This window comes from Lacerta agilis, chromosome 5 (assembly GCF_009819535.1).
Source record: "Lacerta agilis isolate rLacAgi1 chromosome 5, rLacAgi1.pri, whole genome shotgun sequence".
Classification (NCBI taxonomy): domain Eukaryota; kingdom Metazoa; phylum Chordata; class Lepidosauria; order Squamata; family Lacertidae; genus Lacerta; species Lacerta agilis.
In genome coordinates, this window is record NC_046316.1 from 2,660,304 (window position 1) to 2,686,874 (window position 26,571).

The following is a 26,571-nucleotide window of genomic DNA, read 5'->3' on the forward strand; positions in this document are numbered from 1 at the left end:
GATGGCCAAGGTGCACCCACAGCAGGGATCTTCACATTTTCACGCAGCAGGCCTGCGTTCAAAAAGGTGCAGGAAATTCCAATGCATTTCTGGAATGCCTTCCTTAGCAGCCGTGTAAAATAATCCCATTTTATGCTTGCTCTAAGAAAGAAGTAACTGACTACTTTCCATAACACCACCACTTTCAAGCAACGCCTTTTGACCAGCTCTTGCAAACATTTAATGGACATTATAATTATTCTTTCATGCTGCTTTTAACTTCGAAAAGCAACATGTGCACTCCGGATTTCTTACAGAAGCAGCATCACGTAAGACATAGCAAAAAAAAAAAAGTAATGGGAGCAAACTGCATGTCAATGAATTGCTATTTCTTATTCTACTCGGTAACTGAAGAATTGTTACATATACACAGTTGCACTTTAGGAATCAGACAAGTGCAAAATACACAGCATACCTGTAATATTAACAGTCTCTCAATGTTAGAATTATGTTAGAGAAGGGTGTGGGAACAGGCTATCTGCTTTCTAGAAAAAGAGCAAGCTATTTGCCCAGACACAGGGGCGTAAACAAAGCTCACCGAGGATTTTTAAGACACTATTTCTCAAAGACAAGAGCACACAATATTACTGAAGCTCTTGGCCATTCAACCTGAGCCTCTAACAGTAAGACTGGACTCCATATGCATGTTCCCATTTATAATATTAACATGCAGGTTAGCATTTCTGATTGTTCACCATCCTAAATGCTAAAGAGAACAATCCAGTGTGAAGCTCATTAGCCCTAACCTCACAAACATAAATGGTAACTCCCATTTATTTTAATGGGGATTAGGTCAGATTACTCCTTGCTGGATTGTACCCCAAGATATTTCAGTGTGGGGTGCTGAACTCTTGAAATACTCTCACACTTACTTTTTAGGAAGTCCAACACTTAAAACTTGATGCAAAAAAGGCACCAATTCCTAATTAATATGGGTCCTGCTTCCACAGCATCCCAGCTCCCTTCCAGTTTTAAGGTACGACTAGAACTTTAAAGACTCAGATGTTTCAGAACCTATGATAACCAATATTTGTGGACTGGTTATGTGAGGTTTTACTAGCTACCGCTACATTAGTAAGACAACTATTTAATTAGCATGGTATTCACGGTCTGACTGCTGATCCCATTAAATGCACACTCGCGCACACCCAAAATAGTGTGGGCACAATTCACAGCTCTCTTGCACAAGCCCCTTGACATTAAAGGGGACTGTACAGAATTTTCAAGCCTGAAGATAGGGCTTTGGCAAGAGTACAATGGAAGAAAGTCCATTAAATATCTCAACACAAGATGCTCCGGGTTTGATAAAATCCAAGAGACAAGGCTGGATTGAAAAATATATAGCCATGCTACCTTTTCCCTCAGTCATTTCTCTAGGTAATGAGAAAAGAAGAACCTGCAACTTTGGCCTTAAAAATCAGGGCACTGATTTTTAACAGCTGTTACTCAAACACAATAACTATACTGTTCAGTTTAAAACATTTGTTCCTTCAACATAATTTGAACTATGATTTCACATTTAGTAGAGGATTTCAATTCCAACTTGGATGCAAGATAAAGAAGTTTGTCAAATTTCTTTCCACCCACACAATATTCTTCCTACACAATTTCCGGTGTAGTATTTTACACCATTTGAGTATAAACCAGTTTTATTCTGTATAATAAAAATGTTTATTTTTTGATATGCAAGTTTTCTTCAAATGTGGTTCATGCATTAGATATATCCAAATTAGAAGGGAGGAAGAATTGACTCTTGTGCCAAGTTAAAAGCTTTTATTGGCCATCTTAGTTTCTTTCCCTCACCAAAGCTCTTCCGAGTTCCTAAATAGTCCTTAGAATGTCAGAAGTGGTTTAAAAAGTTACTAGCAGAGTCAAGAGAGGGGAAATGAGCAGCAGCAGTTTGGCAAGTTTCCTCTGTAACTTTCAACAGCCCAGATTTTTAGACCTCCTTCTTCTCCAGTAAAATTTTGTGCAACTCATCTGCATCCTGACTTGTTTTGACCCTTATCAATATAGGAACAGGGACGGCAGCATTCTTCTCATCAATGGGTGGATTTGGAACACAGACGATGAGCACGTTGTTCTTCCCTGTTCTGGAGCATGGCATCTTAGGAGGAACCAAAATGTTCAGCAGTATGTTGCCTGCAACAGAGTGGAGGTTGGGAAAAGACCAAAATAAATACAAAACATGAACGTTTAGGTAGTAGTATGGTGACAAGGTATGTGAAAATCAGGAGTTACTGATCTACCTAGCCAACCACAGGCTGTTCCACCTGGCAGTGGTTCTCTCAAGGTCTCAGCCACAGCTGATTGCTACAAGAGATGTTTTTATCTGGAAAAAGCTTGTGCTCTGTTACTGACTTACAAGCCCTCCCTTATTTCCTCAACTCATTTCCTCATCACATTAGCTACTATTCCTAAACACAGGTAAGATCTCATTGTGTTAATACTTAGCAATTAAAAAAGAAAAACAAATTCTTGAGATCCAGTGGCCAAACACTACATGGTTGATAAGCCAAACTTGCAATGATGGCTGTCAGTGCTGGTTTGCATCAAGATTCCAAACACAAATAATTTGTGAAGTCATCCAACTATGTGCTAGCAAATGCATACATCCAACTTGCGAAACACATCACAGCCACTGCTAGATATGCCCATTGTTTACTTATGTGTAAAATTCTACACAGCTGTAGGCATGAGAGCAAAAAAGGACTATCATAAATAACTTAATTATTTGAAAGAAGGCAGAAGCCTTCGACTTAGCAGTGGCTTGGACGTTTACTGAGCTAATAATCATAATAATCCTAATAATAACAACGTACCTAAGTTGGTATCTGCGCGTACTAATAGCTGAATCTTCTGATTTCCTGCATGTTTTAAGTGTAGCGTTCCTATACCTTTTTCTTTAAATTCATTATCTTTCTTGTAAAAAACTTTGCACCTGAAAAAAAGAATCATAGGCAAGATTCATTTTACAGAACGTGCATGAATGTGAAAGGGGAATAAAAGCCTCCAAATAGCTTGTATGTGGTAAACACCAGCATGCAAACAAATAATACATTTAAACTCAGCCTTGAACTAACTAGGCTAATAGTTATAATGGCCAGGATTTAAAGAACCAAGAGCTCAAGGGGGATTCAGATTTACTCTGAGAAACAGCAGCCCCCCAGCTGCACATAAAACTGCCTTTAAACTTTAGAGAGATTTAAAAACAGCTGCTGACAAAAAGACTGCAGGTCTTTGGATGAGCAGTTCTTTGAGTCACTCTGTGCCAAAATACAGGCAACCTGTAACTAGTACCCCCTGGAATTATCAAAGTTTATATAAAGAGATACAAAATAGCTTAGGCAAAAGAAATTTCATTTACAGTGGTACCTCAGGTTAAGTACTTAATTCGTTCTGGAGGTCCATTCTTAACCTGAAGCGTACTTAACCTGAAGCTAATGGGACCTCCTGCTGCCGCTGCGCCACCAAAACACAATTTCTGTTCTTAAGCAGAGTTCTTAACCTGAAATGTACTTAACCAGAGGTACCACTGTACTTTGCAGTTGTAATGCACAATAAACTGCTAAAGGCTTTTACTCACACACACAAAATTAGGGGAGAAAGCATACTGAACTCTCTACAGTAAGAGCATGATCATGGTAATAGTATCAAAGAACACAACTCACTTCTTTGAGTAGAAGGCATCATCTTCCTTTATTTCATTCACTACTGCTTTTGGTGGCTCCTCATCTTCTTCATCACCCCCTGTAGAAAGAATGCTTTCAGGTAAGTGTTATGTATATCCAAGACAAGACACTGCAGTACATAAAATTCTTTTGATGTTAGAAAAAAACATGGGGATATTAGAGATCAGTTACAGCTACCTGGTTCACATGGCATAGTAAACCAAACTATGGCTTCACAAGGAGAAAGTCACAAGTGCTTTACTTTTCCTCTGCTTCTCCACAACCACGGCTTGGCTTAGCGTTGCATCCAAACCTTGGGCTCATGGCTGGCCTTGCCCCAGACAGCTGTGACCTGAAAACCAAGGTTTGTTTGTGGCTTACCACTCACCATTGCTTGTTGGGGGAAAACAAGCCATGAGCTCAAGGTTCAGCCATAACAATAAGCCAAACCACAGCTCAGCTTCTGGTAGCATGTGAGCAAGATCACAGTATGTCTAAAAAGGTAGGTGGACTGTCAGTTTGAAACTAACTGATAGGGCCATCGGTATAAAATGTATTTCCAAATAATCTTCAATGTGCTAGAGAAAGAAGTTATAGATATTAGAATATATTTTAAGCTGTGCTGATTAGCACTAACACTGCTGCATTTCCCACTCAACTTCTACCAGAGCCGTCTTAAGGGGATCTGCCGCCCTGGCGTGGCTATCCCTCCGGCGCCCCCGCCATGCCGCCTCTCCGCCGCCTCCCTCCCGCGCTTGCCGCCCCTTGGGAGGGGGGTGGGCGAGCGGGGGATGAGGGGCGTGGCGCTGGAGCGGCGCGGGGCTCTGCGCGCCCTTCCAGCGCTTCCGGGACGGGAAGCGAGGGCGGCCGGCTCGCGCTCCCGCGCGCAGCCGGGCGGCGCGGCTGGGCAGCTTGTGCCCCATCGGGTGGGCGGCTGGCTCGCGCTCCCGCGCGCAGCCGGGCAGCTCGCGCTCCCGCGCGCAGCCGGCCGCCCACCCGATGGGGCACAAGCTGCCCAGCCGCGCCGCCCGGCTGCGCCGCGCCATCCGGATGCGCGCGGGAGCGCGAGCCGGCCGCCCTCGCCTCCCGTCCCGGAAGCGCTGGAAGGGCGCGCAGAGCTGTGCTCCTGTGCTCTGCTGGGCAGCCAGAGGGCGTGCCGTGGCCGGCCAGCTCCCTTGCCGGGAGTCAGAGGGCGCTGCCGGCAGGCGCTGCCAGCAGGCGCTGCCAGCGAGGCTGGAGGACGGAGGCGCCCTCCAGGCCATTGCGCCCTGGCGCGCCGCGCCACCAGCCCCAATGGATGAGACGGCTCTGACTTCTACTTCAACCCTTACATTTATAAGCCTTGAACATTAAAAAATGGCTTATAAGCTTTCTACATTTCTTAAAGAACACTCTTGATTAAAATTACCTACTTGAACTGTAACTGTTAAAGCTTATTTTATTTTTTCCTAATTGCCATAAAGAACAAAAAGTGGTGTGTGTGCGTGCACACACAAACACACACACACACCTAGATTATTTGTAATAAATAACACACCAGCCCTGGGTTAAACAACTATCTGACTTTTAGAAAACATCTGAAGGCAGGCCTGCTTAGGGAAGTTTTTAATGTCTGATGTTTTATTGTATTTTTATTATTTTGTTGGAGACCACCTGGAGTGGCTGGGTATAAATAAATTAATCATCATCAACATCAATTATTATTATAGGGGGTATAATTATCATGTGACAGGGGAGTGGATGTGCCCTTACCCTTTCTCTATCCCCCCACCCCTGCTTAACCCAATCTGTAGTTAAGGTTATTTAAATGGAAGGGGAACCAAAGCAGGGCTTATAATAATTTCACCTACAAACATTGGTTATGGAAGTTTCAAAGTAGAAAAAAGCAGTGCAGATTGCTGGTGAAGTGCCGAATTCTGTTCAAAGCCACCCAATGCTAAAAGGCATTCCTGCAGGGATCCCTAAGTTTTAGCTGGTCTGGGTAGCCAGCTATTATTTGTAACTCTCAGTGACACCCTCTATCCTTGAGTCCTCTGGCATGAGAAACAGATTTCTAGGGGGTCCAATTCTGCATAAGATCAGCAGGAAGCTCACCAGATTTCAATGAAACATAGGACTAAATCCCATTTCTCAACTTCTAAAACAATAAATGTTTACCTTTATCTTCACTGCCACCACTTTCTGTCTGAATATCTAGAGGTTTGCTGGAAAATGAAGAAACAACCTTGGCTTGGCTTGTATCTTTTCCAAATAAACTTGCACTTCCTGGAGAGAATGAGAAACTCGGTAATGCACCAGAATTCAGACCAGAGTTGTCTACGCTCTTGCTAAAAGTAAAGGAGACAGTTGACGTAGACCCTAGTTTTGGTTCCGTTTTCTTTTCCATTTCTGTTTTCTTTCCTGCTGCATTCTCAGATTTGTTGCTACTGAAGAAAAACGTTGAACTCTGCTGAAGATTCGGACTCCCAAATGCAGAACCAGGCTGAGTTCCAACTGTCTTGTTACTGTCACTTTCAGAGCCGCTGTCACTACTCATTCCGTGTTGCTCTATCTCAGCTAAATATTTCTCATAGTCTCGGAAAATCGGCGACAGGTCACAGAGCGGATTGGCATTTACATGTTTTACTATCCAGTCACGCACCGAACAATTTAGAGCAGCTAACTGTTTATGATAAGCATCAGGGCTGCATGCTTTGCTCTCAGTGAATCCAGAGGACAATGGCTGCTGGCTCTCACCATTTGCTTCCACACTTACAGCCTTCTTCTCAATTACAGTATTATTCACTGAACCACTGGACACCACAGAACCTATTAGAAAGAAGAGCATTTTATGAACTTTCTTTTCAATGATGTATGCATACATAACCCAAAGTCTCATTGCCAACCGGCCAGAGTCAGTTCAGGCTCCATTAGCAAATAGGTGAAATTAAGATATTTTGCCCCACTTAGTACTTTTAATGGGTCATTTGATATAAATGTATAGATTTTATATGTTAAAGAAGTAGTTGTTCAAGAAGACGAAGAAATTATCATTCATTTATTACAGTATGTATGATAGCAGAGCAAGCATGGAAAAAGTCAAGAGATACCAAAGGGGAAAGACTGACTCATATGGAACTTGGACATTGCACAAATGGTCTAAATGAGCAATTTATTCAGGGTAGGACAGACCAGGCCTCTTCTTAACTTATTGAAATGAAAAAATGAATGACACTATAAATCCTTACGTGCTCCTAGGCAACATATAACAAGAAATATATATATATATATATATATATATATATATATATATATATATATATATATATATATATATATGCTCCATACTATAATGTGCTATTACAATAATATATTATGAAGAAGAGGAGGAGGAGGAGTTTGGATTTGATATCCCGCTTTATCACTACCTGAAGGAGTCTCAAAGCAGCTAACATTCTCCTTTCCCTTCCTCCCCCACAACAAACACTCTGTGAGGTGAGTGGGGCTGAGAGACTTCAGAGAAGTGTGACTAGCCCAAGGTCACCCAGCAGCTGCATGTGGAGGAGCGGAGACGCGAACCTGGTTCACCAGATTATGAGTCTACCGCTCTTAACCACCACACCATGCTAGAAAATCAAGCTAACACTGCTGGGTGTTCATTATCTCAATTTACTTCCGTGTATTATTGGCAGTAGCCCTATATATTATAATTTAACTTAATAATGGTAAAATATAAATAATGAGTATCTGTGTGTATAATAAAATATATACAATATATCCAGATATAGATGCCTATGAACACTTAACTACTTTCTAACACAACCTAAATAGCCTTGGGGACAGAAACAAAAATAATATGTAGTAATTGGTATGTTCATATATGTGCAGATCTCGGTGTGTGTGTGTGGGGGGGGGAAATAGTGTGACTTTAAACAGTGTGATAAATGAACAATAGGTAAATAATCAGCTTATGTAAGTTATTTATATACTGAACAACCAGAATGTTTGGCTCATATTTAACCATTTTCCATTTATATTTTGTGTATTACTTTTAAATGCCAAAAAACCCTTTTAAAATGAAGTCAGTGACAGCCAGTCATGCATAGATATTTGATCATTTCCCCCCAAAAGCTTTTTGAAGCACACAAGGCCAAGTGGATCATCACCTCCATCTCTATGCTTGTTGATATGAGGGCTGGATGTGACGCATACTTACACAAACCTTTCAGCTCCCTTAGTATCATTCAAAACATTTTTACAAGTATCGTCTGATGAGAAAATTTTACTGGTGAACTTACTAAATGTAGTTGTTGTTTCAGCAGCTGTCTTTAAATTGGTGAACGATGAACTATTTGCAATGCTGCCGCCACCATTGGAGAGTCCCCCTAAAGGCTTTGTTCCGGTGCCATTGCCAAAGCCAGAAAATCCTCCACCTCCAGACGGTAAAACGAAACCTTTAAAACCTTTAAAAGCTCCACCACTCTCAGACTGAAAGAGATGTAAAACAGTTCTCACTTTTCAGCTGTCCCATCAGTACAAAGTCCCATCAGTATGATTATGTTAATGTTCACACATACAAAATCTTTGCTTCCCTTATTCAAGGTAAAAACTCTACAGCAGTGTTCCCAACCTTGGGCCTCCAGCTGTTTTTGGCCTACAACTCCCATCATCCCTGACCACTGGCCTTGCTAGTTAGGGATGATGGGAGCTGTAGTCCAAAAACAGCTGGGGGCCCAAGGTTGGGGAACATTGCTCTACAGGACACATTATATTTGGTCCCTTTCTGATTCTCACACACACATTCATCAAATGATGAAATATATCATTCCAGACAACACTGGAAACTAAGTATGGAATGTTCTTATCACCAAACATTAAGTATATTTTCAATGATGCTAGTTCAGACATTTGACTTGTCTTTAACCCATGGGTACCAATGAAGTGTACATGTATGTTTGATCATTTATGTTGATCCATTGGGTATGTTGAGCTGGGTATGTTTAGCCTGGAGAAGAGAAGGTTAAGGGGTGATATGATAGCCATGTTCAAATATATAAAAGGATGTCATACAGAGGAGGGAGAAAGGTTGTTTTCTGCTGCTCCAGAGAAACGGACATGGGGCAATGGATTCAAACTACAAGAAAGAAGATTCCACCTAAACATTAGGAAGAACTTCCTGACAGTAAGAGCTGTTGGATAGTGGAATTTGCTGCCAAGGAGTGTGGTGGAGTCTCCTTCTTCGGAGGTCTTTAAGCGGAGGCTTGACAGTCATCTATCAGGAATGCTTTGATAGTGTTTCCTGCTTGGCAGGGGGTTGCACTGGATGGCCCTTGTGGTCTCTTCCAACTCTAGGATTCTATGATTCATTGTGAAATTAGATTCACTATCACAAGGCAAATGGTATCTTCTGATTAAAAAAAACCCAACCCATGTGGACAAAACATGAGCGCTCAGAGTAATCACTCACTCCTGAGCCAGCTGAGGATATAGAGCGCAATCAACAGTAAAACACACATTAACAAACAAAGGCTTGGCATAGCTTGCAAGGTGAGACCTTAATCATGAGTCCTGGTTCACATGACAAACTAAGCCAGACTAAGCCAAACTAAGACCATGGAGGAAGAAATGGCTACTGGCTCCTTTTTGGGAGCCTGTACTTTGTGAGATCCTGATAAGTCACAGTTTGGCTTGCTGTGTCATGTGAATGTAATCAGTATGAAATTCGCCAGCAACAAAATCACTTTTAATAGACATCAGAAAACTGCAAACATCTGCAACTCCAAAAACATTGGCTTTTTGCTTCTGATTTTCAAAAAAAAAAAAAATGAACAAATCCCTGGAGATCTGTTTAGAAGAATATGACTGAAGAAGATAAAGATTTCAAACTAGCCAGAAGTTTAAATAATAATAATACTAAAAGCAAACCTATTTTCAAACAGACGGTGCATGTATTTGGGCAGTGGGATGTGACAGGGGACAGGATCAAAAACATTTACCAGTTGTTGTTTTTTACACACTACAGCTTCCATCATGAACAGGGATGCAAAATCCAAGCAAGCAATGGCTACTAGCACTTTAGAAAATGTGGCATGGCAACTGGGTTGCTGCGCAGAGGACAGAAGATTTATCTCTCTGTCTGGCTCCTAGAAAAAGGGTGGTGAAAGAAATATGGGAAGTATTCTATCACTCTTGTCTTCCTCCAATTGTTTTCAACATTCTGCTCTCCTTTGGGGCCATTTCACACAATATGAATTTCCTAGGTGCAGTTCCCTTCAAACAGGAAGTGTTAACTATTCCGTCAAAACAACCTTCAGCCATTTCAATACTTGGCTGAATTTGTGCACCATTATTTACAGTACTTTCTACATAAGCAACAATTACCTGTGCATCTTTGGCAATACAAATGGTTGGACCAAGAACCAGACATTTATTATAAATTAGTGCATTTATGTACCTCAAACCCCACATTTCTACGCTTTGCCTTCTTAATTGCTCTGTTCTTCAAAACCTCTTCACTGGCCACTGAGAATGTTCCCACCTGCAAGGAATATTATATTCTTAGAACAAGAAGTGTGCATGCACACGAAAGCTCATACCAAGAACAAACTTAGTTGGTCTCTAAGGTGCTACTGGAAGGAATTTTTTAATTTTTAATTTTGTTTTGACTATGGCAGACCAACACGGCTACCTACTGTACCTGTAATTCAAAATACACATTCACTTTTAACACTATAAGGCTCAACATTTTATAATAAGCAAATAGACATTGTATATTCAGTTTTAATAATGACATTTTACAAAAACTACTTGTGAATCTTTTGTTGATATAGGATATATCACTTGACTGCTACAAAAATATTTAGACTCAGTAAACCTTGCTTTATCAAGAAACATAGCAAGTCAAATAATTACCCTTTTATAACATAATTTTTTGTAAATACGGTGTGACTTAACAGGTTTCTGTTTGAATATAGCATTTAAAATATATTGTGGGCTTCAATGCTATTTTTCTTAATGAATTTTTTCATTGCAACTACTATGGGATATTAGGAAAACTTGTGAAATAAGTAAAACTAAGTAAAATTGATGCGTTAAGTAAGAAAGAACATGCTAAATTGGATTCGAACTGATTTAGGGTGTCAGAAATGTTTTCTAGAAAACCCATATCACTACTAACATAACAAAGGCAAAAGTGAATACATTCTTTCAAAATATATTTTTACTGATTTTCCAATATCGTTCCAATATCAGCCTCATTGTAACAATACCAATTTTGTCCAATTAATACAATTATTAAAGCCAATTATTCAAATGTCAAATTATACAATTTAATTAAAATGGCTCCCTCGCATGCTACAGCTGAGGACTTCATTCTTCTTTTCATTTTTTCTCCGTTACATTTAAAAAAAATAATTTCCACTACATTCCATTCAGATACAGTCGTACCTCGTGTTGCATTCGCAGCGGGTTATGAATGCGCCGAATCCGGAAATGTTTACTTCCGGGTTTTGCCCCGCGCGCATGCGCAGAAGCGTTCTGCGCTGTTCGCACATGCACAGAAGTGCAATATCGCCGCTTGGGTTGCGGACTTTCGGGGTGCAAATAGCACCCCGGAACGGATCATGTCCACAACCCGAGGTACCACTGAAAATAATCCATTATATAAAAGCTACAATCTTGTGATTTCTATTCGTGTTGGGTAGAACAGATAATTTATGAAGTTTCAAGTGAGGAACTTTAGCTATTATCCTTATTTTTTCCTGTGTGTGGCAGTTTTTCATGATGTTTTCCCATGCATATATGGTGTTATATTTTTCATTCCATCAACTGTTGATGGTTATCACAGTTTCCAGATGTCACTGCATCGCTTTATCCCGTGATTCAGCTTCCAGTAAACAAGCCGTCTTCCCTATTTTTCCAGCCTAGGAAGAACGGTCTGAATCCAGACTGCAGATAGTTAATCCAAAAACTTCTATTCCCACAGCTGGTAGACTCCTTTCCCCCCTGCCGCTGATTTATGGCCAATTATCCTTAAGTCCAGTCGTGGGTGACTCTGGGGTTGCGGTGCTCATCTCGCTCTGTAGGCCGAGGGAGCCAGCATTTGTCCTCAGACAGCTTCCGGGTCATGTGGCCAGCATGATTAAACTGCTTCTGGCGAACCAGAGCAGCGCACGGAAACGCCGTTTACCTTCCCGCCATAGCGGTACCTATTAATCTACTTGCACTTTGACGTGCTTTCGAACTGCTAGGTGGGCAGGCGCTGGGACTGAGCAATGGGAGCTCACCCTGTCGCGGGGATTTGAACCGCCAACCTTTTAATCAGCAACCCCTAGGCTCTGTGGTTTAGACCACAGCGTCAACTGCGTCCCTTGCACATGCCTGTAGTTTGCTCCAATTAAAGTCCAATTAACAGAATAACCTGTGCTTCCAGGAACGGGATCACATTCCATGGGGAAGCGAGTGCCAGACCACCAGGCAAACTGCAGGTGAGAGCTTGGTCCCTCTTCTAACCAAAGAGGAAAACAGATAATGAAATCCCCCCATCGTTATCTGATTATCTTCATCTGTCTCTCTTCCAGAGTGTTGGGAGAAATTCCATTCCTGGAGCACCAGAAACAGGAAGCCAAAACTGAATACATTCATGAAGTTATTATGTTGCTGATACAACATATGACATAATTCATGTACAGTTAAGGTCAAAGGAAAAAATCTGAACTGATTTTAATGGCATTAGGTTTCACTTATGGCTTTTAAGATGATTGCAAGCTTTCCAATCCAATAAAACAGATGTATGGAAATGTAGCTAGTAGCTGCTAAGGAAGACTAAAAACAGCTCTGGTTATTGGCATTTGGAATGATTTCAGGATGTGCATTGTATTTGCAAAGATGTGAAAAGGTTTAATGATGCTCTGAGATGGGCCATTACTGAAAAGCCTAGCACCACAAACACCCTAGGACTTCTAAGCTTTTTCTGTTGAACTCATTTGACGAAGCACTAGAATAACAGCCTTGATTTTCACTACACAAAATGTAATCTTGACACTGCAACCCTTAGGCAAAACACATTTGTTGCATGTTAACTGACAAAACCATCCAGGGCGTGCCCAAGACATTTTGGCACCTGAGGGCAAACTATGAAATGGTGCCCCACCCCACCAGGGAAGGAGGAGTGAATGCAGATCTACATCAGGAACAACAGGGTGAGTGAAGATCTACACCGGGAACCAGGAGAGGAATCAAATCAACCTTACTTGAGGGCTGAAGTGGGAATCAAAGGATGTAAGGGGGGAGGGGGAGAAGGCCCCAGAAGGCAGCTCCTGCAATTTCCTCCCTAGGGTGAGAGGGAGAAAAGCAGTGTCTCCTATCTGCTGAGATGTTGCTGTAGATGGCACTGCAGGGTGGGGGGTGGGAGAGCTGCCAAGGAGGCAGCAGATCCGCGTCCAAGAGGTGTGCTGCAGCCATTGCAGCCTGTGGATCACTTGCCTCATGAATGAGCCAGCCCCGATACTAGCGATATGAATGTGATTGCAATTAATTGTTGCCCATAGATCTATGAAAGTTACAAGGGAGAATCTGCTTACCTGGTGTAATCTGTTGTTTTTATGTTTAGCTAGTGATACAGTGCCAACATAGTAATAAAATGCAATCATTTAGTTTTCCATGATCTTCCTATTGATTCTGTTAGCAACTATTTCAATTTTATTTCTAATAAAAGCATCCAGCCTTCCTACCTCCTCACTTTCTTCTTCTTGATCCCAGTTCCTGTCAGTCAGCTCCTTTTCTGCTACTCTCTTAGCCATTGTACAGCACTACTGTATTAGAACAATAAAACAAAAGAGTAATCAGCCATGCGTCATATCTTGTGGTTTTTAAATAGGTGGCAAGCAACTTGCAATGAGCAGCCTGCATTACCAGACACTAGGTAAAAATTCAGTGACGTGATGGAGTTTAAGAAAACTAAAATGCAATAAATGGTTCATTATGTAATGTCTTAGTGTTAAAATTAAATACAGTGGTGCCCCCGCTAGACAAATGCCTCGCTAGACAAAAAACCCGCTAGACAAAAGGCATTCGCTAGCGGAAGGCTGCCCCGCAAGATGAAATTGTCAATGGGGCCGCCTCGCAAGACAGGAAAAAAAAAATTTCGTCGCGCGAAACCGCTACTTGCATTGGTGCTGTGCTAGATGAAAAATTGCTAGACGAAGAAACTCGCAGAAACGAATTATTTCGTCTAGCGAGGCACCACTGTAAGTCACAAAAAGAGTAATCAGATTCTGACAAATGTAAACCATTTCATCCATAAAATAATGTAGCTTTATATATTATTCTCCAGTTGCCAGTCTGTTTCCTTATCTGGTGAACCTACACAGGCACCAACATTTCCAACAGAAATAGTTTCTTTAAGAGTTTCAATATAGAATTAAAACAAATTTACAGTTTCAGTCACTTGGTACTTTTGATGGTAAATGAAAACATCACATTGTTGGAAGACTACTTCCTCCTGTACATAGTATTTGGGTTTGGAAAAGGGATGTTTGTGGCACATCTGGAGACACATAGTGGTCCAGCTATGAATGCATTAGATTTATGCTCCCACTTGTACCCCGGTTCAGCATATTAGAAGCAAAATGCACAACAAGTCATTGGGAGGAGGTAGCTACTGCATATGTACTCTATTTTATGCTTACATGGTACTATTCACAAATTAGATTTTGCTTCTTAGACTCTTCTTGATCTAGTTCAACACTAGGAAGGGGTCATCCCACATTCATCCCATATAGAATAATAATGTTGGTATCACCCAGGAATATTTTTCATTATTTTTATGGACTGAATTATTAACACCTACAACATATTTACAGTGGTACCTCTGGTTACGAACGGGATCCGTTTCGGAGCCCCGTTCGTAACCTGAAAAGGTCTGCAACCTTAGCGCCGCGTCTGTGCATGTGCGTGACGCGATTCGGCCACATCTGCGCATGCGCGAATTGCCGAATCCGGGAGTAACCCGTCCCAGTACTTCCGGGATCGCGCGTTCGTAACCTGCGACGAACGCAACACGCAGCGTTCATAACACGCGGTACAACTGTACTCTTATCTTTCCTGCTTATCAGATACTAAGGAAACTAAATTCCAGGTGCTATGAAGATTAAAATTTCCCCACTAAAACAAAGGGCTGCATTCAACTAAATTGTTGCACTAGCAGAAGGCAGCATAATGATACTGGTAGCGCAATGGGGCTTTCCCACTCTCCTGCCACAGTGTACCCTTCCCAAAGATGCTCTGGAGGATCAGGAAAATCCCCATAGCAGCATGCAGGGGGAAGAGAGAGGAGATCCATCAGGTAAGAAGATATACTTGTGCTGACAATACCATCTCTTTAGCACTGTGTTACATACAACCCCAAGTTTTGTGGCACCTTATCATGGCATAAACTTTGGTGAATTAAACACCCACTTCTTCAACTACATAAAGGTCTTGAACAGCCAACTGTTTGAGATGCCTCAACAACATCTTCAAATTAGGACTTCATGAAATCTGCTTTAAGTCAGCAAAAGCCTATACAAGTAGCTGTCTACTTTTTGTGGGCCTTCTCCTGTGCCTCCCACTTGTCAAAACATTCAAGCACCATGAATTCATGTTTACTTATAGTACATAATCATTATAAGCTTCCCACTTGTACCACCACAAACCAGAAGTTCCTGATCTATCTCTTAATGCTTTCACAATGCTGGAAGATGAAGCTATGTTTCAAAAGAAGGCAAGCAGCAGCTCCTATATGTGGTTGATGATGTCATAATGCAGTGGCGCAAAGAGGAGAGCATCCTCTAGCTTCTGGGATAGTAGCAAGAGTTGTTATTCATAGTCTGTTTTCCCAACAAAAGCCCTGTAAGATAGGTTGGTATAAACAGAAAATTGAGAAAAAGCTACTTGCCCAAAGCAACACTGTATAATCATGTCTGAAAAGAGACATGAGCTCACATCTCTTAGATGCAAACCAAACACTCTAGCTTTCTGACCATTGTGGTGCACATGAAGAGTGCCACAAGGCTTAATCTGAGCCAGAACCTCTTTCCCAACATCAGGCCTCCGATCTGATCAGATGAAGAAATCAAGGCAACAGTACTATTTCTAAACATGCACAAACTATATTTCCCACACTACTAGTAACTGCCCTCACCACATTTAGGATTATGAGGAATATTCTGAAGCTTGAGAGTTGACTGGCCAGCTAGCTGGAGCCCATCTATTTTCTTAACTGGCCCCTCCTCCTGGTGCCTCTAACAGCTGCCTAACTTACAGACATTAAGCAGCTGAAGTGTTTACTGACAACTCTCTTTTCTTTTAGAAATCAAACTCTTGCCCTGCCTAGGACTGACAAAAAGCAGTCACTCTACCTAATTTTTACTCCCACATTCGTTCTAAATCTAGCCCTGTGATCAACCCACTCACACATACCTTTGAAACCCAGGCACCACACAAATTAAGCAGTTCTTATGCAGTATACACACACATCTTCACAGGAGGAATGTGCTGTAGGTGGTAAATAAAAACAAATATGAAGGCAGGACTATGGCAAGCTGCAAGGATTCACTGTTGTCAATATTTAAAAACAGGTCATGCCCCTGTGCTTTTTAAACAGGAACCATAACACTCAGAAGAGTTCAGCGGGAAGAAATGTTTTACTTGCCACTCAACTCCATGTCAAAGAAAGAAAGAAAAGCTTCACCAACTTGAGCTTTCTCTGTGCTTTTGTGCTTAGGCTGCTGCTGACAGAACATAGGCAGCACCAGAAAAAAGGTTGGAGGTGGCAATCCAAGTCCCAAAATCAGAGCCAGTGTGCCATAGGTGCCAGGCAAAAACATTCCTCCTCCCCCAGGCTAATTCCTCCTCTCCTTTGGCTAATTAAACAAGCCTTTTAAACACTGTGTGTGTGGTGTGATGGTTGGGTCATTGTTTTGTTTGTTAATATGTTATGTATCTTTTTTTAAAAAAAAATGGTAAACAGCCCTGTGATTCTCAGACCAAAGGTGGTATAAAATGTAATAAATAATATGAATTAATGATGAGGATAGTGGCCGAGTGTTTGACTTGAGGCCTGGGAGAGGCCAGGGTTCAAATCCTCCATCAGCCATGAGGCCTTTTTTTTGGGGGGGGGGAGATGCGGTCCCTGCCTCCTCCTCTCAACAGGCCTGGTGGGTTGTGCTCTGCCCAGGTCCCTCCATTGGGCACCTTTAGGCGCCAGGCAGGAAACTCCGATCCTGCTCCACGGGGCGTTCGGCTGGTTAACATCCTACGGCTCTTTAAATGGGTTTGCTTTTGCTCCATCGTGTTCTCATTTTATGCTGTCAACCCTCCTGAGATCTAAGGACGAAGAGTCGCTATACAAATTTCATAAATAACAAAAGGGTTGTTTTTCTGCGGGGATCAAATGAGCGGGGGGGGGGGGGTGTGTGGAATAACAAAAAAAAAAGGGTGGCGGGCAAATGCAATAAATGAATACAAACAAATGAACAAACCAGCATGCCGCATTTTCCTCTCTCCTCCTCCCCTGAGGGACGGCGGTTGCTAAGAGCAGACAAAACAGACGGAGCCCCCCCCCCTCGCCCCTTCAGCCTCCATGCCACTGAATGGGCCCCCCCCCCGCCCGCCCCTCACCTTCCTCCTGCGACTCGGCTTCCTCGCGGCTCCTGAGGCGGCGGAAACTGAAGAACGGAGCCGGCCGCGCGCCCTAGAGAGGCAGGCCGGTCTAGGAAACCGCGCGGCGCCTCCCTCCCCCCCCTCCCTCCAGTCCCAGCAAAACCGGAAGGCGCTGTCAGCAGCAGCGCGCGCCTAACGGCTGCCTTGGAAGCGGACTTCCTCCCGCCCGCCCCCCCCGGCCGCGCGCCTTGTGGGGGGGGGAGGACCCGCTGCGGTATCCCGGGTCATTCCCTGTCCCGCTCTAGGAGTACTCGCTGAGGGGGCTGTTACCTGATGGCGCCGCGGGCGGAGAGAAAGAGAAAAGGCGGGAGGCCGGGCGGGCAGGCAGAAAGCGCGGCCTCCACCACCACCACTTCCGCTTCCTGCTGGCTCGCCCGCCCTTGCGCCGCCCACCTGCGAGGGGGGCGGAGTGTTCCTCCGCATGCGCGAGCCTCGGCTCTCCGCCCCGCCCCGCCCCCCCTGCCACAGCGCCGCCAGACACTGCCGCTCTCAGTCGTCTCCTGAAGTTCCGCGCTTCTTTCGAGGACTACTTTTCCTGTTAACTCTGTTCTTGAAGAGGGTTTCCATATATATATTTACTTAACAGATTTTTCATGTTACAGGGAGGTAGCCGTGTTGGTCTGCCATAGTCAAAACAAAATAAAATAAAAAAATTCCTTCCAGTAGCACCTCAGAGACCAACTCAGTTTGTTCTTGGTGTGAGTTTTCGTGTGCATGCACACTTCTTCAGATACGTGAAAATGTAAAGGACATATGAGCTGACATTTTGATGATGATGCATAGAATCTACAAAAAATAGTTTTGCCCATGAGTAGAACGGATTCAGCAATAAACTCCCATCTGAAAACAACCCCCGGAAATAAATGAATTTGTTAAAACATTATTTTTAAAACTTTAGTTAAATGGGCAGAGCAATCCTATAGTTACACTGTGGGAGATACATAAGCAGAATTACTGCTGTATCCAATGCATGCTTAAGCTGGAAGGAGAAGGGAGAAATAATGGGATAATACAAAAATTGTCAGTATAGTTAAAGCTATGGTTTTCCCAGTAGTGATGTATGGAAGTGAGAGCTGGACCATCCAGAAGACTGATTGCCGAAGAATTGATGCTTCTGAATTCTGGTGCTGGAGGAGACTCTTGAGAGTCCCATGGACTGCAAGAAGATCAAACCTATCCATTCTTAAAGAAATCAGGCCTGAGTGCTCACTGGAAGGACAGATCCTGAAGCTGAGGCTCCAGTACTTTGGCCACCTCATGAGAAGAGAAGACTCCTGGAAAAGACCCTGATGTTGGGAAAGTGGAGGGCACAAGGAGAAGGGGACGAGCAGAGGATGAGATGGTTTGACAGTGTTCTCGAAGCTACCAACATGAGTCTAACCAAACTGCGGGAGGCAGTGGAAGACAGGAGTGCCTGCGTGCTCTGGTCCATGGCGTCATGAAGAGTCGGACACAACTAAACAACAACAACAAAAATTGGTCACCCCCCTCCTTCCTGCATAACAAGCAAAACTCACATTGAAGTCAGACACAGTGGTGCCGCCGCTAGACGAAAATAATTCGTTCACCAGTTTTTTTCGTAGAGCGAATTTTTCGTCTAGCGAAGCGGCAATGCAGCGCGGAGGTTTCGCGCTAAAAAGGGGGCAGCCTTCCGCTAGCGAATGCCGTTCGTCTAGCGAGTTTTTCGTCTAGCAAGGCATTCGTCTAGCGGGGCACCACTGTATAAGCAGATATAAGATACATTCTAACTTCATGGATTTTCTGGTTGCAAGGTAATAGGAATGAAGTTAGGCATCACCCGATGATTTTTAACTGATGGCTATATGATCTTCAATGAGGTATAGTTTGCTCTGAGATGAAACATTCATGGTTACTATATTTTACCTGAACGGAGTTGGCAAAAATCTTCTGCAAAGGTTGTCACAGGTAATGAATAGCTAGAGAACATGAAACCATAATGTTTTATTCATAAATTTTATTTTTTTAAAAAAAAATGCAGTTCAGACACTGGTTTACAGTCCACCACTGGCATACAGTGGAATAACATCATATAAACAGAAGCTGGTTACAAGAAATATTAAAAAAAATTACAGGAGTAGATAAAATTAAATCTCATGCTAACATAGAAATAGTTAAGAGAAGAAGAGTTTGGATTTGATATCCCACTTTATCACTCCCCGAAGGGAGTCTCAAAGCGGCTCACATTCTCCTTTTCCCTTCCTCCCCCAGAACAACACTCTGTGAGGTGAGTGGGGCTGAGAGACTTCAAAGAAGTGTGACTAGCCCAAGGTCACCCAGCAGCTGCATGTGGAGGAGCGGAGACGCAAACCCGGTTCACCAGATTACTAGTCCACCACTCTTAACCACTACACCACACTGGCTCATATGCGTCATACTGTGTTGACATGCAAAGTTATTTTTGAGTTGGGAAAAACCACTGCAGTTTTGGAAATCAAATACTGTTGCTTTACATTTGGCTATACCAACTACAATTTTGCCTTTGTTGTTATTTTCCTTGAAACACCCCCCCCACTTTAATATAGCTTTAATATAGTCCATACAAATATTTGTGAATCTGGATGCACTGTGGTGTGTTTGATATGCTTCAGCGATTATTCATCTAACAGTACTTAATCTTACTGTGAGGTTTGGTTGATTCAAATTGTGATTTGATTTTCTTTTTTTTTCAAATTGTGATTTGATTTTCATGGCTTCACCGCTTTTCTAAAAAGTGTGCTGTGGTACATAGCGTATGGCGATGCATGCCAAAGGCAAACCCATCTTCCAGAGTGTCTTCGCAGGCCAGGAGTTTTCATCATCCCTCAAATGTGCTGGTTTAGTTTTATTTAGGAACCTGGAGTTGCATCCACCACCACCTTCCATCTAAATAGAGAATGTAAAGATTATAGCTTGTCTCTGCAGGGAATCAAAGGGACATAAAGGGACATAAAGAGGAATGGAAAAGGTAATCCAGAGCTGCCACTAGAAGGCACATCTATTTACATTGAAAAGGTTACACTCACACTATTTTCATCAGCTATCACAACAGGAACAGCAGAAAACCTTTGGTTTCAATTGGTGGTCTCTGACTCAGGGCAGATTACTCTTCAGGTGCAGCTTCTCCTTGTTCTAAGTCAGAAAATAAGAAGCTCACTCTAAAAAGCCATGCTGAGATTTAATAAATGATACAAAGGTAACATTTTGTGGGCAGTAGTGGTTCAGTACAGATTTTATTTTTCTGAAAGTGCCTTTTTTAAAAAAAAGCACTTTCCCAGTCTGCTGGTTCGTATAGTCAGATCATTTGCAAACAAACTTATGCTGATTGTCCAATTGTTAAGAGTAAAATGGAACTCCACTCCCCCCAATTTAAAAGGTTTTTGCAGATTTGAAGTTATCCTCACCACTCTAGAACTGTGCAAACACACCTACAAACCAGTTGGCTTTGGAGGTTATGCAGTTTTACCTTGATCAGCAAGAGTTTTCTTAAGAGTTTCCTTGAAAATAACTTTTGCACGTTAGTCTGGTCTAGTCTGGTCAGGCTGTATAACTGAATGGGGAAGTGACATTTCATAATGCAGCTGACAATTATAGACTGCACAAATCTGTATTCTGAATGAACTATGAACTTCAGAAGCCCCAAAATCCAATCATTCTGAACAACCATATGATAAATATGTAAAATAATCAAATATGTACTAGAAATCACCCCAGAATTGGCCTTACTAAACATATTCCAAGACATCAATGCCCACTTACACCACAAAGAACTCATAACCCACCTACTCTCAGCAGCCAGAAACTCATAACCAGACACTGGAGAGACCTGTCAGGAGTAAGCATGGACCAATGGTACCAAGTAGTATGGGAAACATCCCTACTAGAAAAATAACCACAAGCTGAAACTGACACGGGGACAAATAGAAGAAGACGCCTTCACCCCGGTATGGTTCCCCTTTATCACACACACAGCCAGGGGCGCCGCTAGGGGGGTGCGGCGGGGGCGGTACGCCCCGGGTGACAGGGGTGACAAGCGGCGGGTGGGGATGACAAGCGCGGCCCCTCCCACCACTCCCCACGCAACGCTGGTACACCCTGGGAGCAGCAGCGCTGCATGGACGGGGGGCTCGCTCAGCCGTGCGCTGTTGCTCCTGGGGTGACGGAGGGACGGCAGCGCTTGGGAATGGCGGGAGGGGCCATTCGGACCGCCGCTTCCACAGCCTCCTTTTGGGCCGCAGAGCTTAAAAGGGGGCTCTTCGGCTTAAAAGGGGGCTGCAGAAGCGGCGGCGGCACTCCCGGAAACGCCCCCGGGCGGGGCGTCGTGACGTCACAAATGTGCCGTCACGACGCCCCGCCCCCGGACGTTTCCTTTGCCGCCCCGGGTACCGCGGAGCCTTACTCCGCCACTGCACACAGCCCAACAAGACAATGACAAAAATCTACTGACAGCATACAAATCAATATGGCTAACCTGATCAAAAACACTTATCCACCCCACTCACACAGGAAACCAAAGACCACCACAGCCAACCACAATGAACAATCACACCTACGCCAATACCGACCTCTCTCACCACCAAAGGAGCACAAGCTGTTGAAGGAGAAAATCCGAGGGCTCACTTGGAGCAAAAAAGAGACTTCAGCCAAAATTCCGGAGCAAAACAGCAGCCTGTAGGCTTGGTCTTTATTGAGAAGGAACTGTCACGACAGGGTCTCCACCCTCCTTCAAGTGAAGCAAGGCAGAGCAACCCCCACCACAAAAGGGCCCCGTCTTTTATTACTTTCCCTCAACCAAGGTACACCCCTAAAATTACATCATAACTGCATCAGGACTACACAACAAAATTGGGAGGGTTCAAGGTGAGAACTTGAGCATATTGACACCTGAATTGCTCTTCCTCTCACCCCTCCCGGACATACATTCCCGAGAACCAAAGTATTCATAGGTCTTCCCGCACCCTGGAAAGAGTCAAGCACAGCCTATTGTCCCAGTTGGCATTGAATCTATTCTTTAAAGCGATGGGTCTTTAGCGAGTGGAACGTCCCATAATCTGGGATCACAAAGGCTGAGATATCCGCCAGGCCGAGCCTGCCATGGTACGTGTCATCATGTCTGCCAGTGTCACCTGAGGGCCATTCCCGCCTTCTGCAGTCCTTCCTCCATAGACAGAGAAACCAGTAGGAGAACAATCTCCCAGGACATTCTATAAAAGATCTCAAAGTAGCTGTCTTAATACAAAGAAATTTCAGAATAGACTGGAAAGAGAAGTGGCTGAATTGCAACTAATCACCAACTTAAAACCATGGAGAAACCTGGTCTGAACAAAGACATTGGATTCTTATCTCATTATACAATAACAAAAGCTATCTTTAGCCATCTCACCCCTTGCCTTTCCCTGCAAGACTAATTGCAGCCGTTAAGAGTCGTCAACAGGTTTCCACACCTATCAGCCAATCACCCATTCCCACCACCCTTCTGAGTAATACCCCTCCCCACTCCCTCACTATATTTAAGGATCTGGTGACTTCTGTTTCAGTGTATCTGAAGAAGTGTGCATGCACACAAAAGCTCATACCAAGAACAAACTCAGTTGGTCTCTAAGGTGCTACTGGAAAGAATTTTCTACTTTGTTTCTTCCTCCATAGTGAAAGAGCAAAAGTGGAACGATACAAATCCCATATACGGCTGAGTGTGTGTGTGTGCATCAAAGGAAACACATAGAACATATAGTAGACCATTCAATCACCAAGTTGCTACATTTTCTGGTAAGATTAGCCAAGCTTGATTGAACTCGGAAGTGTTCTATTAACACCTGATAGGAATTTTAGTGGGGTTGAAGCAGCTCTGCCGTACCTGTGTGGAAACCGCTAGAGGTGCCGTTTGGTAATGTTGATTGGTTGAAGAACAGAGGTTTGTTCAAATAGAAGGTTCAGCAGGTGTTCAGTGGCTCGGTCTACCTGGCTAGAAGAGTATAGCCTTGACGCACCCTTTATCTACGGGGGCCATTGCAACAAATGGTTAAGGGGCGTGTCTTTTCATGTGCGTGTGTTGCGCTTTGGGCGACTCGTGAAGAGAAATTCCTGCCACAAAGCGAACAACAGAGAATTTGCACAAACAACGCTGACACCAAACCCCACATATATTTAAGTAAAATAGAAACATCGTCACCCTACCCCACCCCACCCCACCCACCTCTTCCCCTTTTCTTCCTAATGTCTCAACAAACGAAACTGAAATTTGTAAAAATGTTACATGGGAAAAAATTATGAGAGAGACATTGTGCATACCTTTGTAAATCAAGAAAATATTTAATAAAAATATATTTATTTATTTATTTTTAAAAAAGAAGCCTCTGTAGTCTGAGTCATAACCAGATCCTTCTGGTGTTACAGTTTTAGACTTGCTCCTGTGTGGACTCAGGCCTGGGCTTGATGGTGCAAACGCTACCTGCAGCGTAGTCTCATTCAAGAAGACAGGCAGCCCATGTTTGTTCAAACGCAAACCCAACTGACTTCAGTGTTCCTAACTTCGCAAAGGGCGTATCACAACAAAAGGGGAGATAGTGGCCAACGTTATCCCCACACTTTCTTGATGGTGGTTTTGTACAGTTAGCAGGCAGGGGTTGTTTCTATTTCGCTTCTTCATATTGTTCTCTTCCGCTAAACATGCCCACAATCATTCTTGTGGCAGAATGGTAGCAGCATACCCTCCAAGTGTCCCTGTTTTCCAGGGACAGCCCCCAAATTACAGAAGCCGCCCTGCTTTCTGATTTGATTCCGGATTGTCCAGGTTTCCCCTTTTCCTCTCCAGGAGACTTTGGGGTGCAAACTTTGTGTTCTGCCTCTAATGTGCATTTGAGAAACTCGTTCCTTAGCAAGCCTGCTAGAAAAAATCCTGTTTATCATGAAACAATGCTAAATTGTGCCATACCTACATGCATGTTATACAGGTATAGAAAAATCCTAGCTCGGACAACAGCATAATCTCCTATACAGAAGCAATATTCTTGCACCCCAGGATCCAGGTGCCGTGGGGTCTTCATTGCTTGTGTCATTGCTGGATAAAAATGACATTTTGTTCCGAGATTGTAGTAATTTTGAAAATCAAACTCCATCTGTTCCTAAGTGAAGGAAAGCACTGGGAAACCAAAAAAGAAACTGTTTCATAAGTAGCATCTGTTGCCACCTACAAAACAAGGATTACATTCATAATTTGTCTAAAATAAAAGCAGAAAATGGTCAGTTTCAGCTTTTAAAGCAAAAACAACTTTTGATGCATACAGCTTTTCATTCACAAGATCTGAATGATTTCAAAAGGGTAACAGGTAGAAACTAGAAGAACCAAAATTACACCCCTGCCCCCAAAAAGAAGAAGAACCCATCACCCGCCCCTCCACCCTGGACCCATCCCTCCACCCTCAGGAGATGCCCCCCCGCTCCCCCCACCCTGGACCCATGCATGTGTGGTAGATCCCTTCCATTGTATATATTGGATCATAGATTGCTCCCTACTCCTTGGAAGTTACATTATAAATAAAATGAGGTTCTGCCCATCAGATTTCACTAGATGCTCATAGTCCATATAATTATTTTACATTTCCTACCACAACTCCACAAATTACCACAGGATACTCCAAAGCCTAGGAGCCAATTCCTAGGGGCTGAGGTCCGTTTGCCTACAAAATATTTGAGGGGGGGCTGCCCCTCTAAAGTTGATGGACATTGCTATTCAAATGGTATGTGTACACCATGCCATGTCAATTATGAGGGGTGGGACTTACATGCCCCCCCCCAATATTTTATTCAAGTTGACACCCCTGCTTCAAACCAGCAGTAAAGAGTCATTCAAAAAACTTTAACAGGTTATATGTTTGTGTAGCACATTCATTTGGTGGGGGGGGGGTGGACTTCCATTTTTTCCACTGCATAAGCTAGGATATGTTTGTTCAGGATGTCAATGTCAATTACAACTGGCTAGAAATTATTGGAGGAACCAGAACCTATTGTTATAGGTAAAGGGAAGAGCATAGAACCCCCCCAAGTCCCCCCCAAAACTGGCTATGGGAGGGTCAGGAGAACCTTCACAAAAGCACACAGTGGAGGAGAGTTTCCTGGCTGCCACTCAGTGAAAAATTCGTACTCAGATTGCAGTGTCTACCCAAATCTTGAATGCTCAGATCAGTGAGATTACATGGGCAAAATGCCATTCAAAGGCACAGTGTGTGCTACACATAGAACAAGCAAGCAAAGACATTCATCCAGGAACAATACCCCAGACGCATAACCCAGCTTAGGAGCTAAGTCCTCTTAAAGGTAAAGGATAAAGGGATCCCAGACCATTTGGTCCAGTCGTGAACGACCCTGGGGTTACGGCACTCATGCTTTACTGGCTGAGGGAGCAGACTTTTGTCCACAGACAGTTTTTCCGTGTCATGTTGTGAGCATGATCAAGCCGCTTCTGGAGAACCAGAGCAGCGCATGGAAACGCCGTTTACCTTCCCGCCAGAGCAGTACCTATTTATCTACTTGCACTTTTTGGCATGCTTTCGAACTGCTAGGTTGGCAGGAGCAGGGACCGAGCAATGGGAGCTCACCCCCGTCGCAGGGATTCGAACCGCTGACCTTCTGATCGGAAAGCCCTAGGCTCTGTGTTTACACCACAGTACCACCCACACCCCTTAAGTCCCCCCCAAAAAAAATATTTGAGGGGGCCGGGACCCCCCCAAAAAGTTGATGGGTATCGCCATTCCAATGGTGTGTGCATGCCTTGTCATGTGATTGATTATGTAGGGTGGGGCTTACCGCCCCCTTCCCAATATTTTATTCAAGTTGGCACCCCAGCAACCCCGTTATTAGGAAGTGGGTTGGGGACTAATTTCTCACTCATGCGCAATGATTCCATGTTGAAAACAAACACATTTGCATCCACTGTATTAATGCGCCGAGGGACTTTTTTACGTCACCTTATCACCAACAGGTGGTGGAAGGAGCGAGCAAGATTCTATAGAGTGAGACTGTCCCTGGCTATAGATAAAGTAGTACTGGTTTTAACCCTCTCACTGGTCAGAGCTGGAGGAGCCAATGGGCAGAGGGATAAGGAGAGGGAGGTGGGGGAATAGGTTTAAAATGGAAACTAAAACCAGCTTAGGTTAGATTTCTTTCCAAAACTATAGTTACTTTTTTT

The 26,571-nt window shown here is 43.4% G+C and overlaps 1 protein-coding gene across 6 annotated transcripts; it reads right to left on the minus strand.

Moving 5' to 3' along the window:
- Positions 1-1,798: 1,798 nt before the first annotated feature.
- NUP50 (nucleoporin 50) lies at positions 1,799-17,723 on the minus strand. 6 transcript variants are annotated; one of them, XM_033148285.1, is made up of 10 exons: positions 17,661-17,723; positions 16,149-16,223; positions 15,383-15,576; positions 13,421-13,501; positions 10,144-10,227; positions 7,988-8,177; positions 5,868-6,518; positions 3,711-3,789; positions 2,862-2,980; positions 1,799-2,181 (listed from the first exon to the last, which is right to left on the minus strand). In XM_033148285.1, exons 4-10 carry the CDS (start codon positions 13,487-13,489, stop codon positions 1,979-1,981), a joined length of 1,395 nt encoding a protein of 464 aa, XP_033004176.1. In that variant the 5' UTR covers positions 13,490-13,501; positions 15,383-15,576; positions 16,149-16,223; positions 17,661-17,723; the 3' UTR covers positions 1,799-1,978. The 6 variants fall into 6 exon arrangements, with proteins under 6 accessions (XP_033004176.1, XP_033004177.1, XP_033004181.1 ...); XM_033148286.1 differs by having other exon boundaries at positions 15,373-15,576; XM_033148290.1 differs by having other exon boundaries at positions 6,447-6,518; positions 17,661-17,722.
- Positions 17,724-26,571: the final 8,848 nt, after the last annotated feature.

Excerpts from the sequence above, each read along its gene's own strand:
- NUP50 (XM_033148287.1), bottom strand. The coding sequence starts at position 13,489 with ATGGCTAAGAGAGTAGCAGAAAAGGAGCTGACTGACAGGAACTGGGAT. Across the intron at positions 8,178-10,143 it reads GTAGAAATGTGGGGTTTGAG|TCTGAGAGTGGTGGAGCTTT; the intron begins GTACATAAATGC and ends CATCTCTTTCAG. Across the intron at positions 3,790-5,867 it reads TGGTGGCAGTGAAGATAAAG|GGGGTGATGAAGAAGATGAG; the intron begins GTAAACATTTAT and ends TTCTTTCTACAG.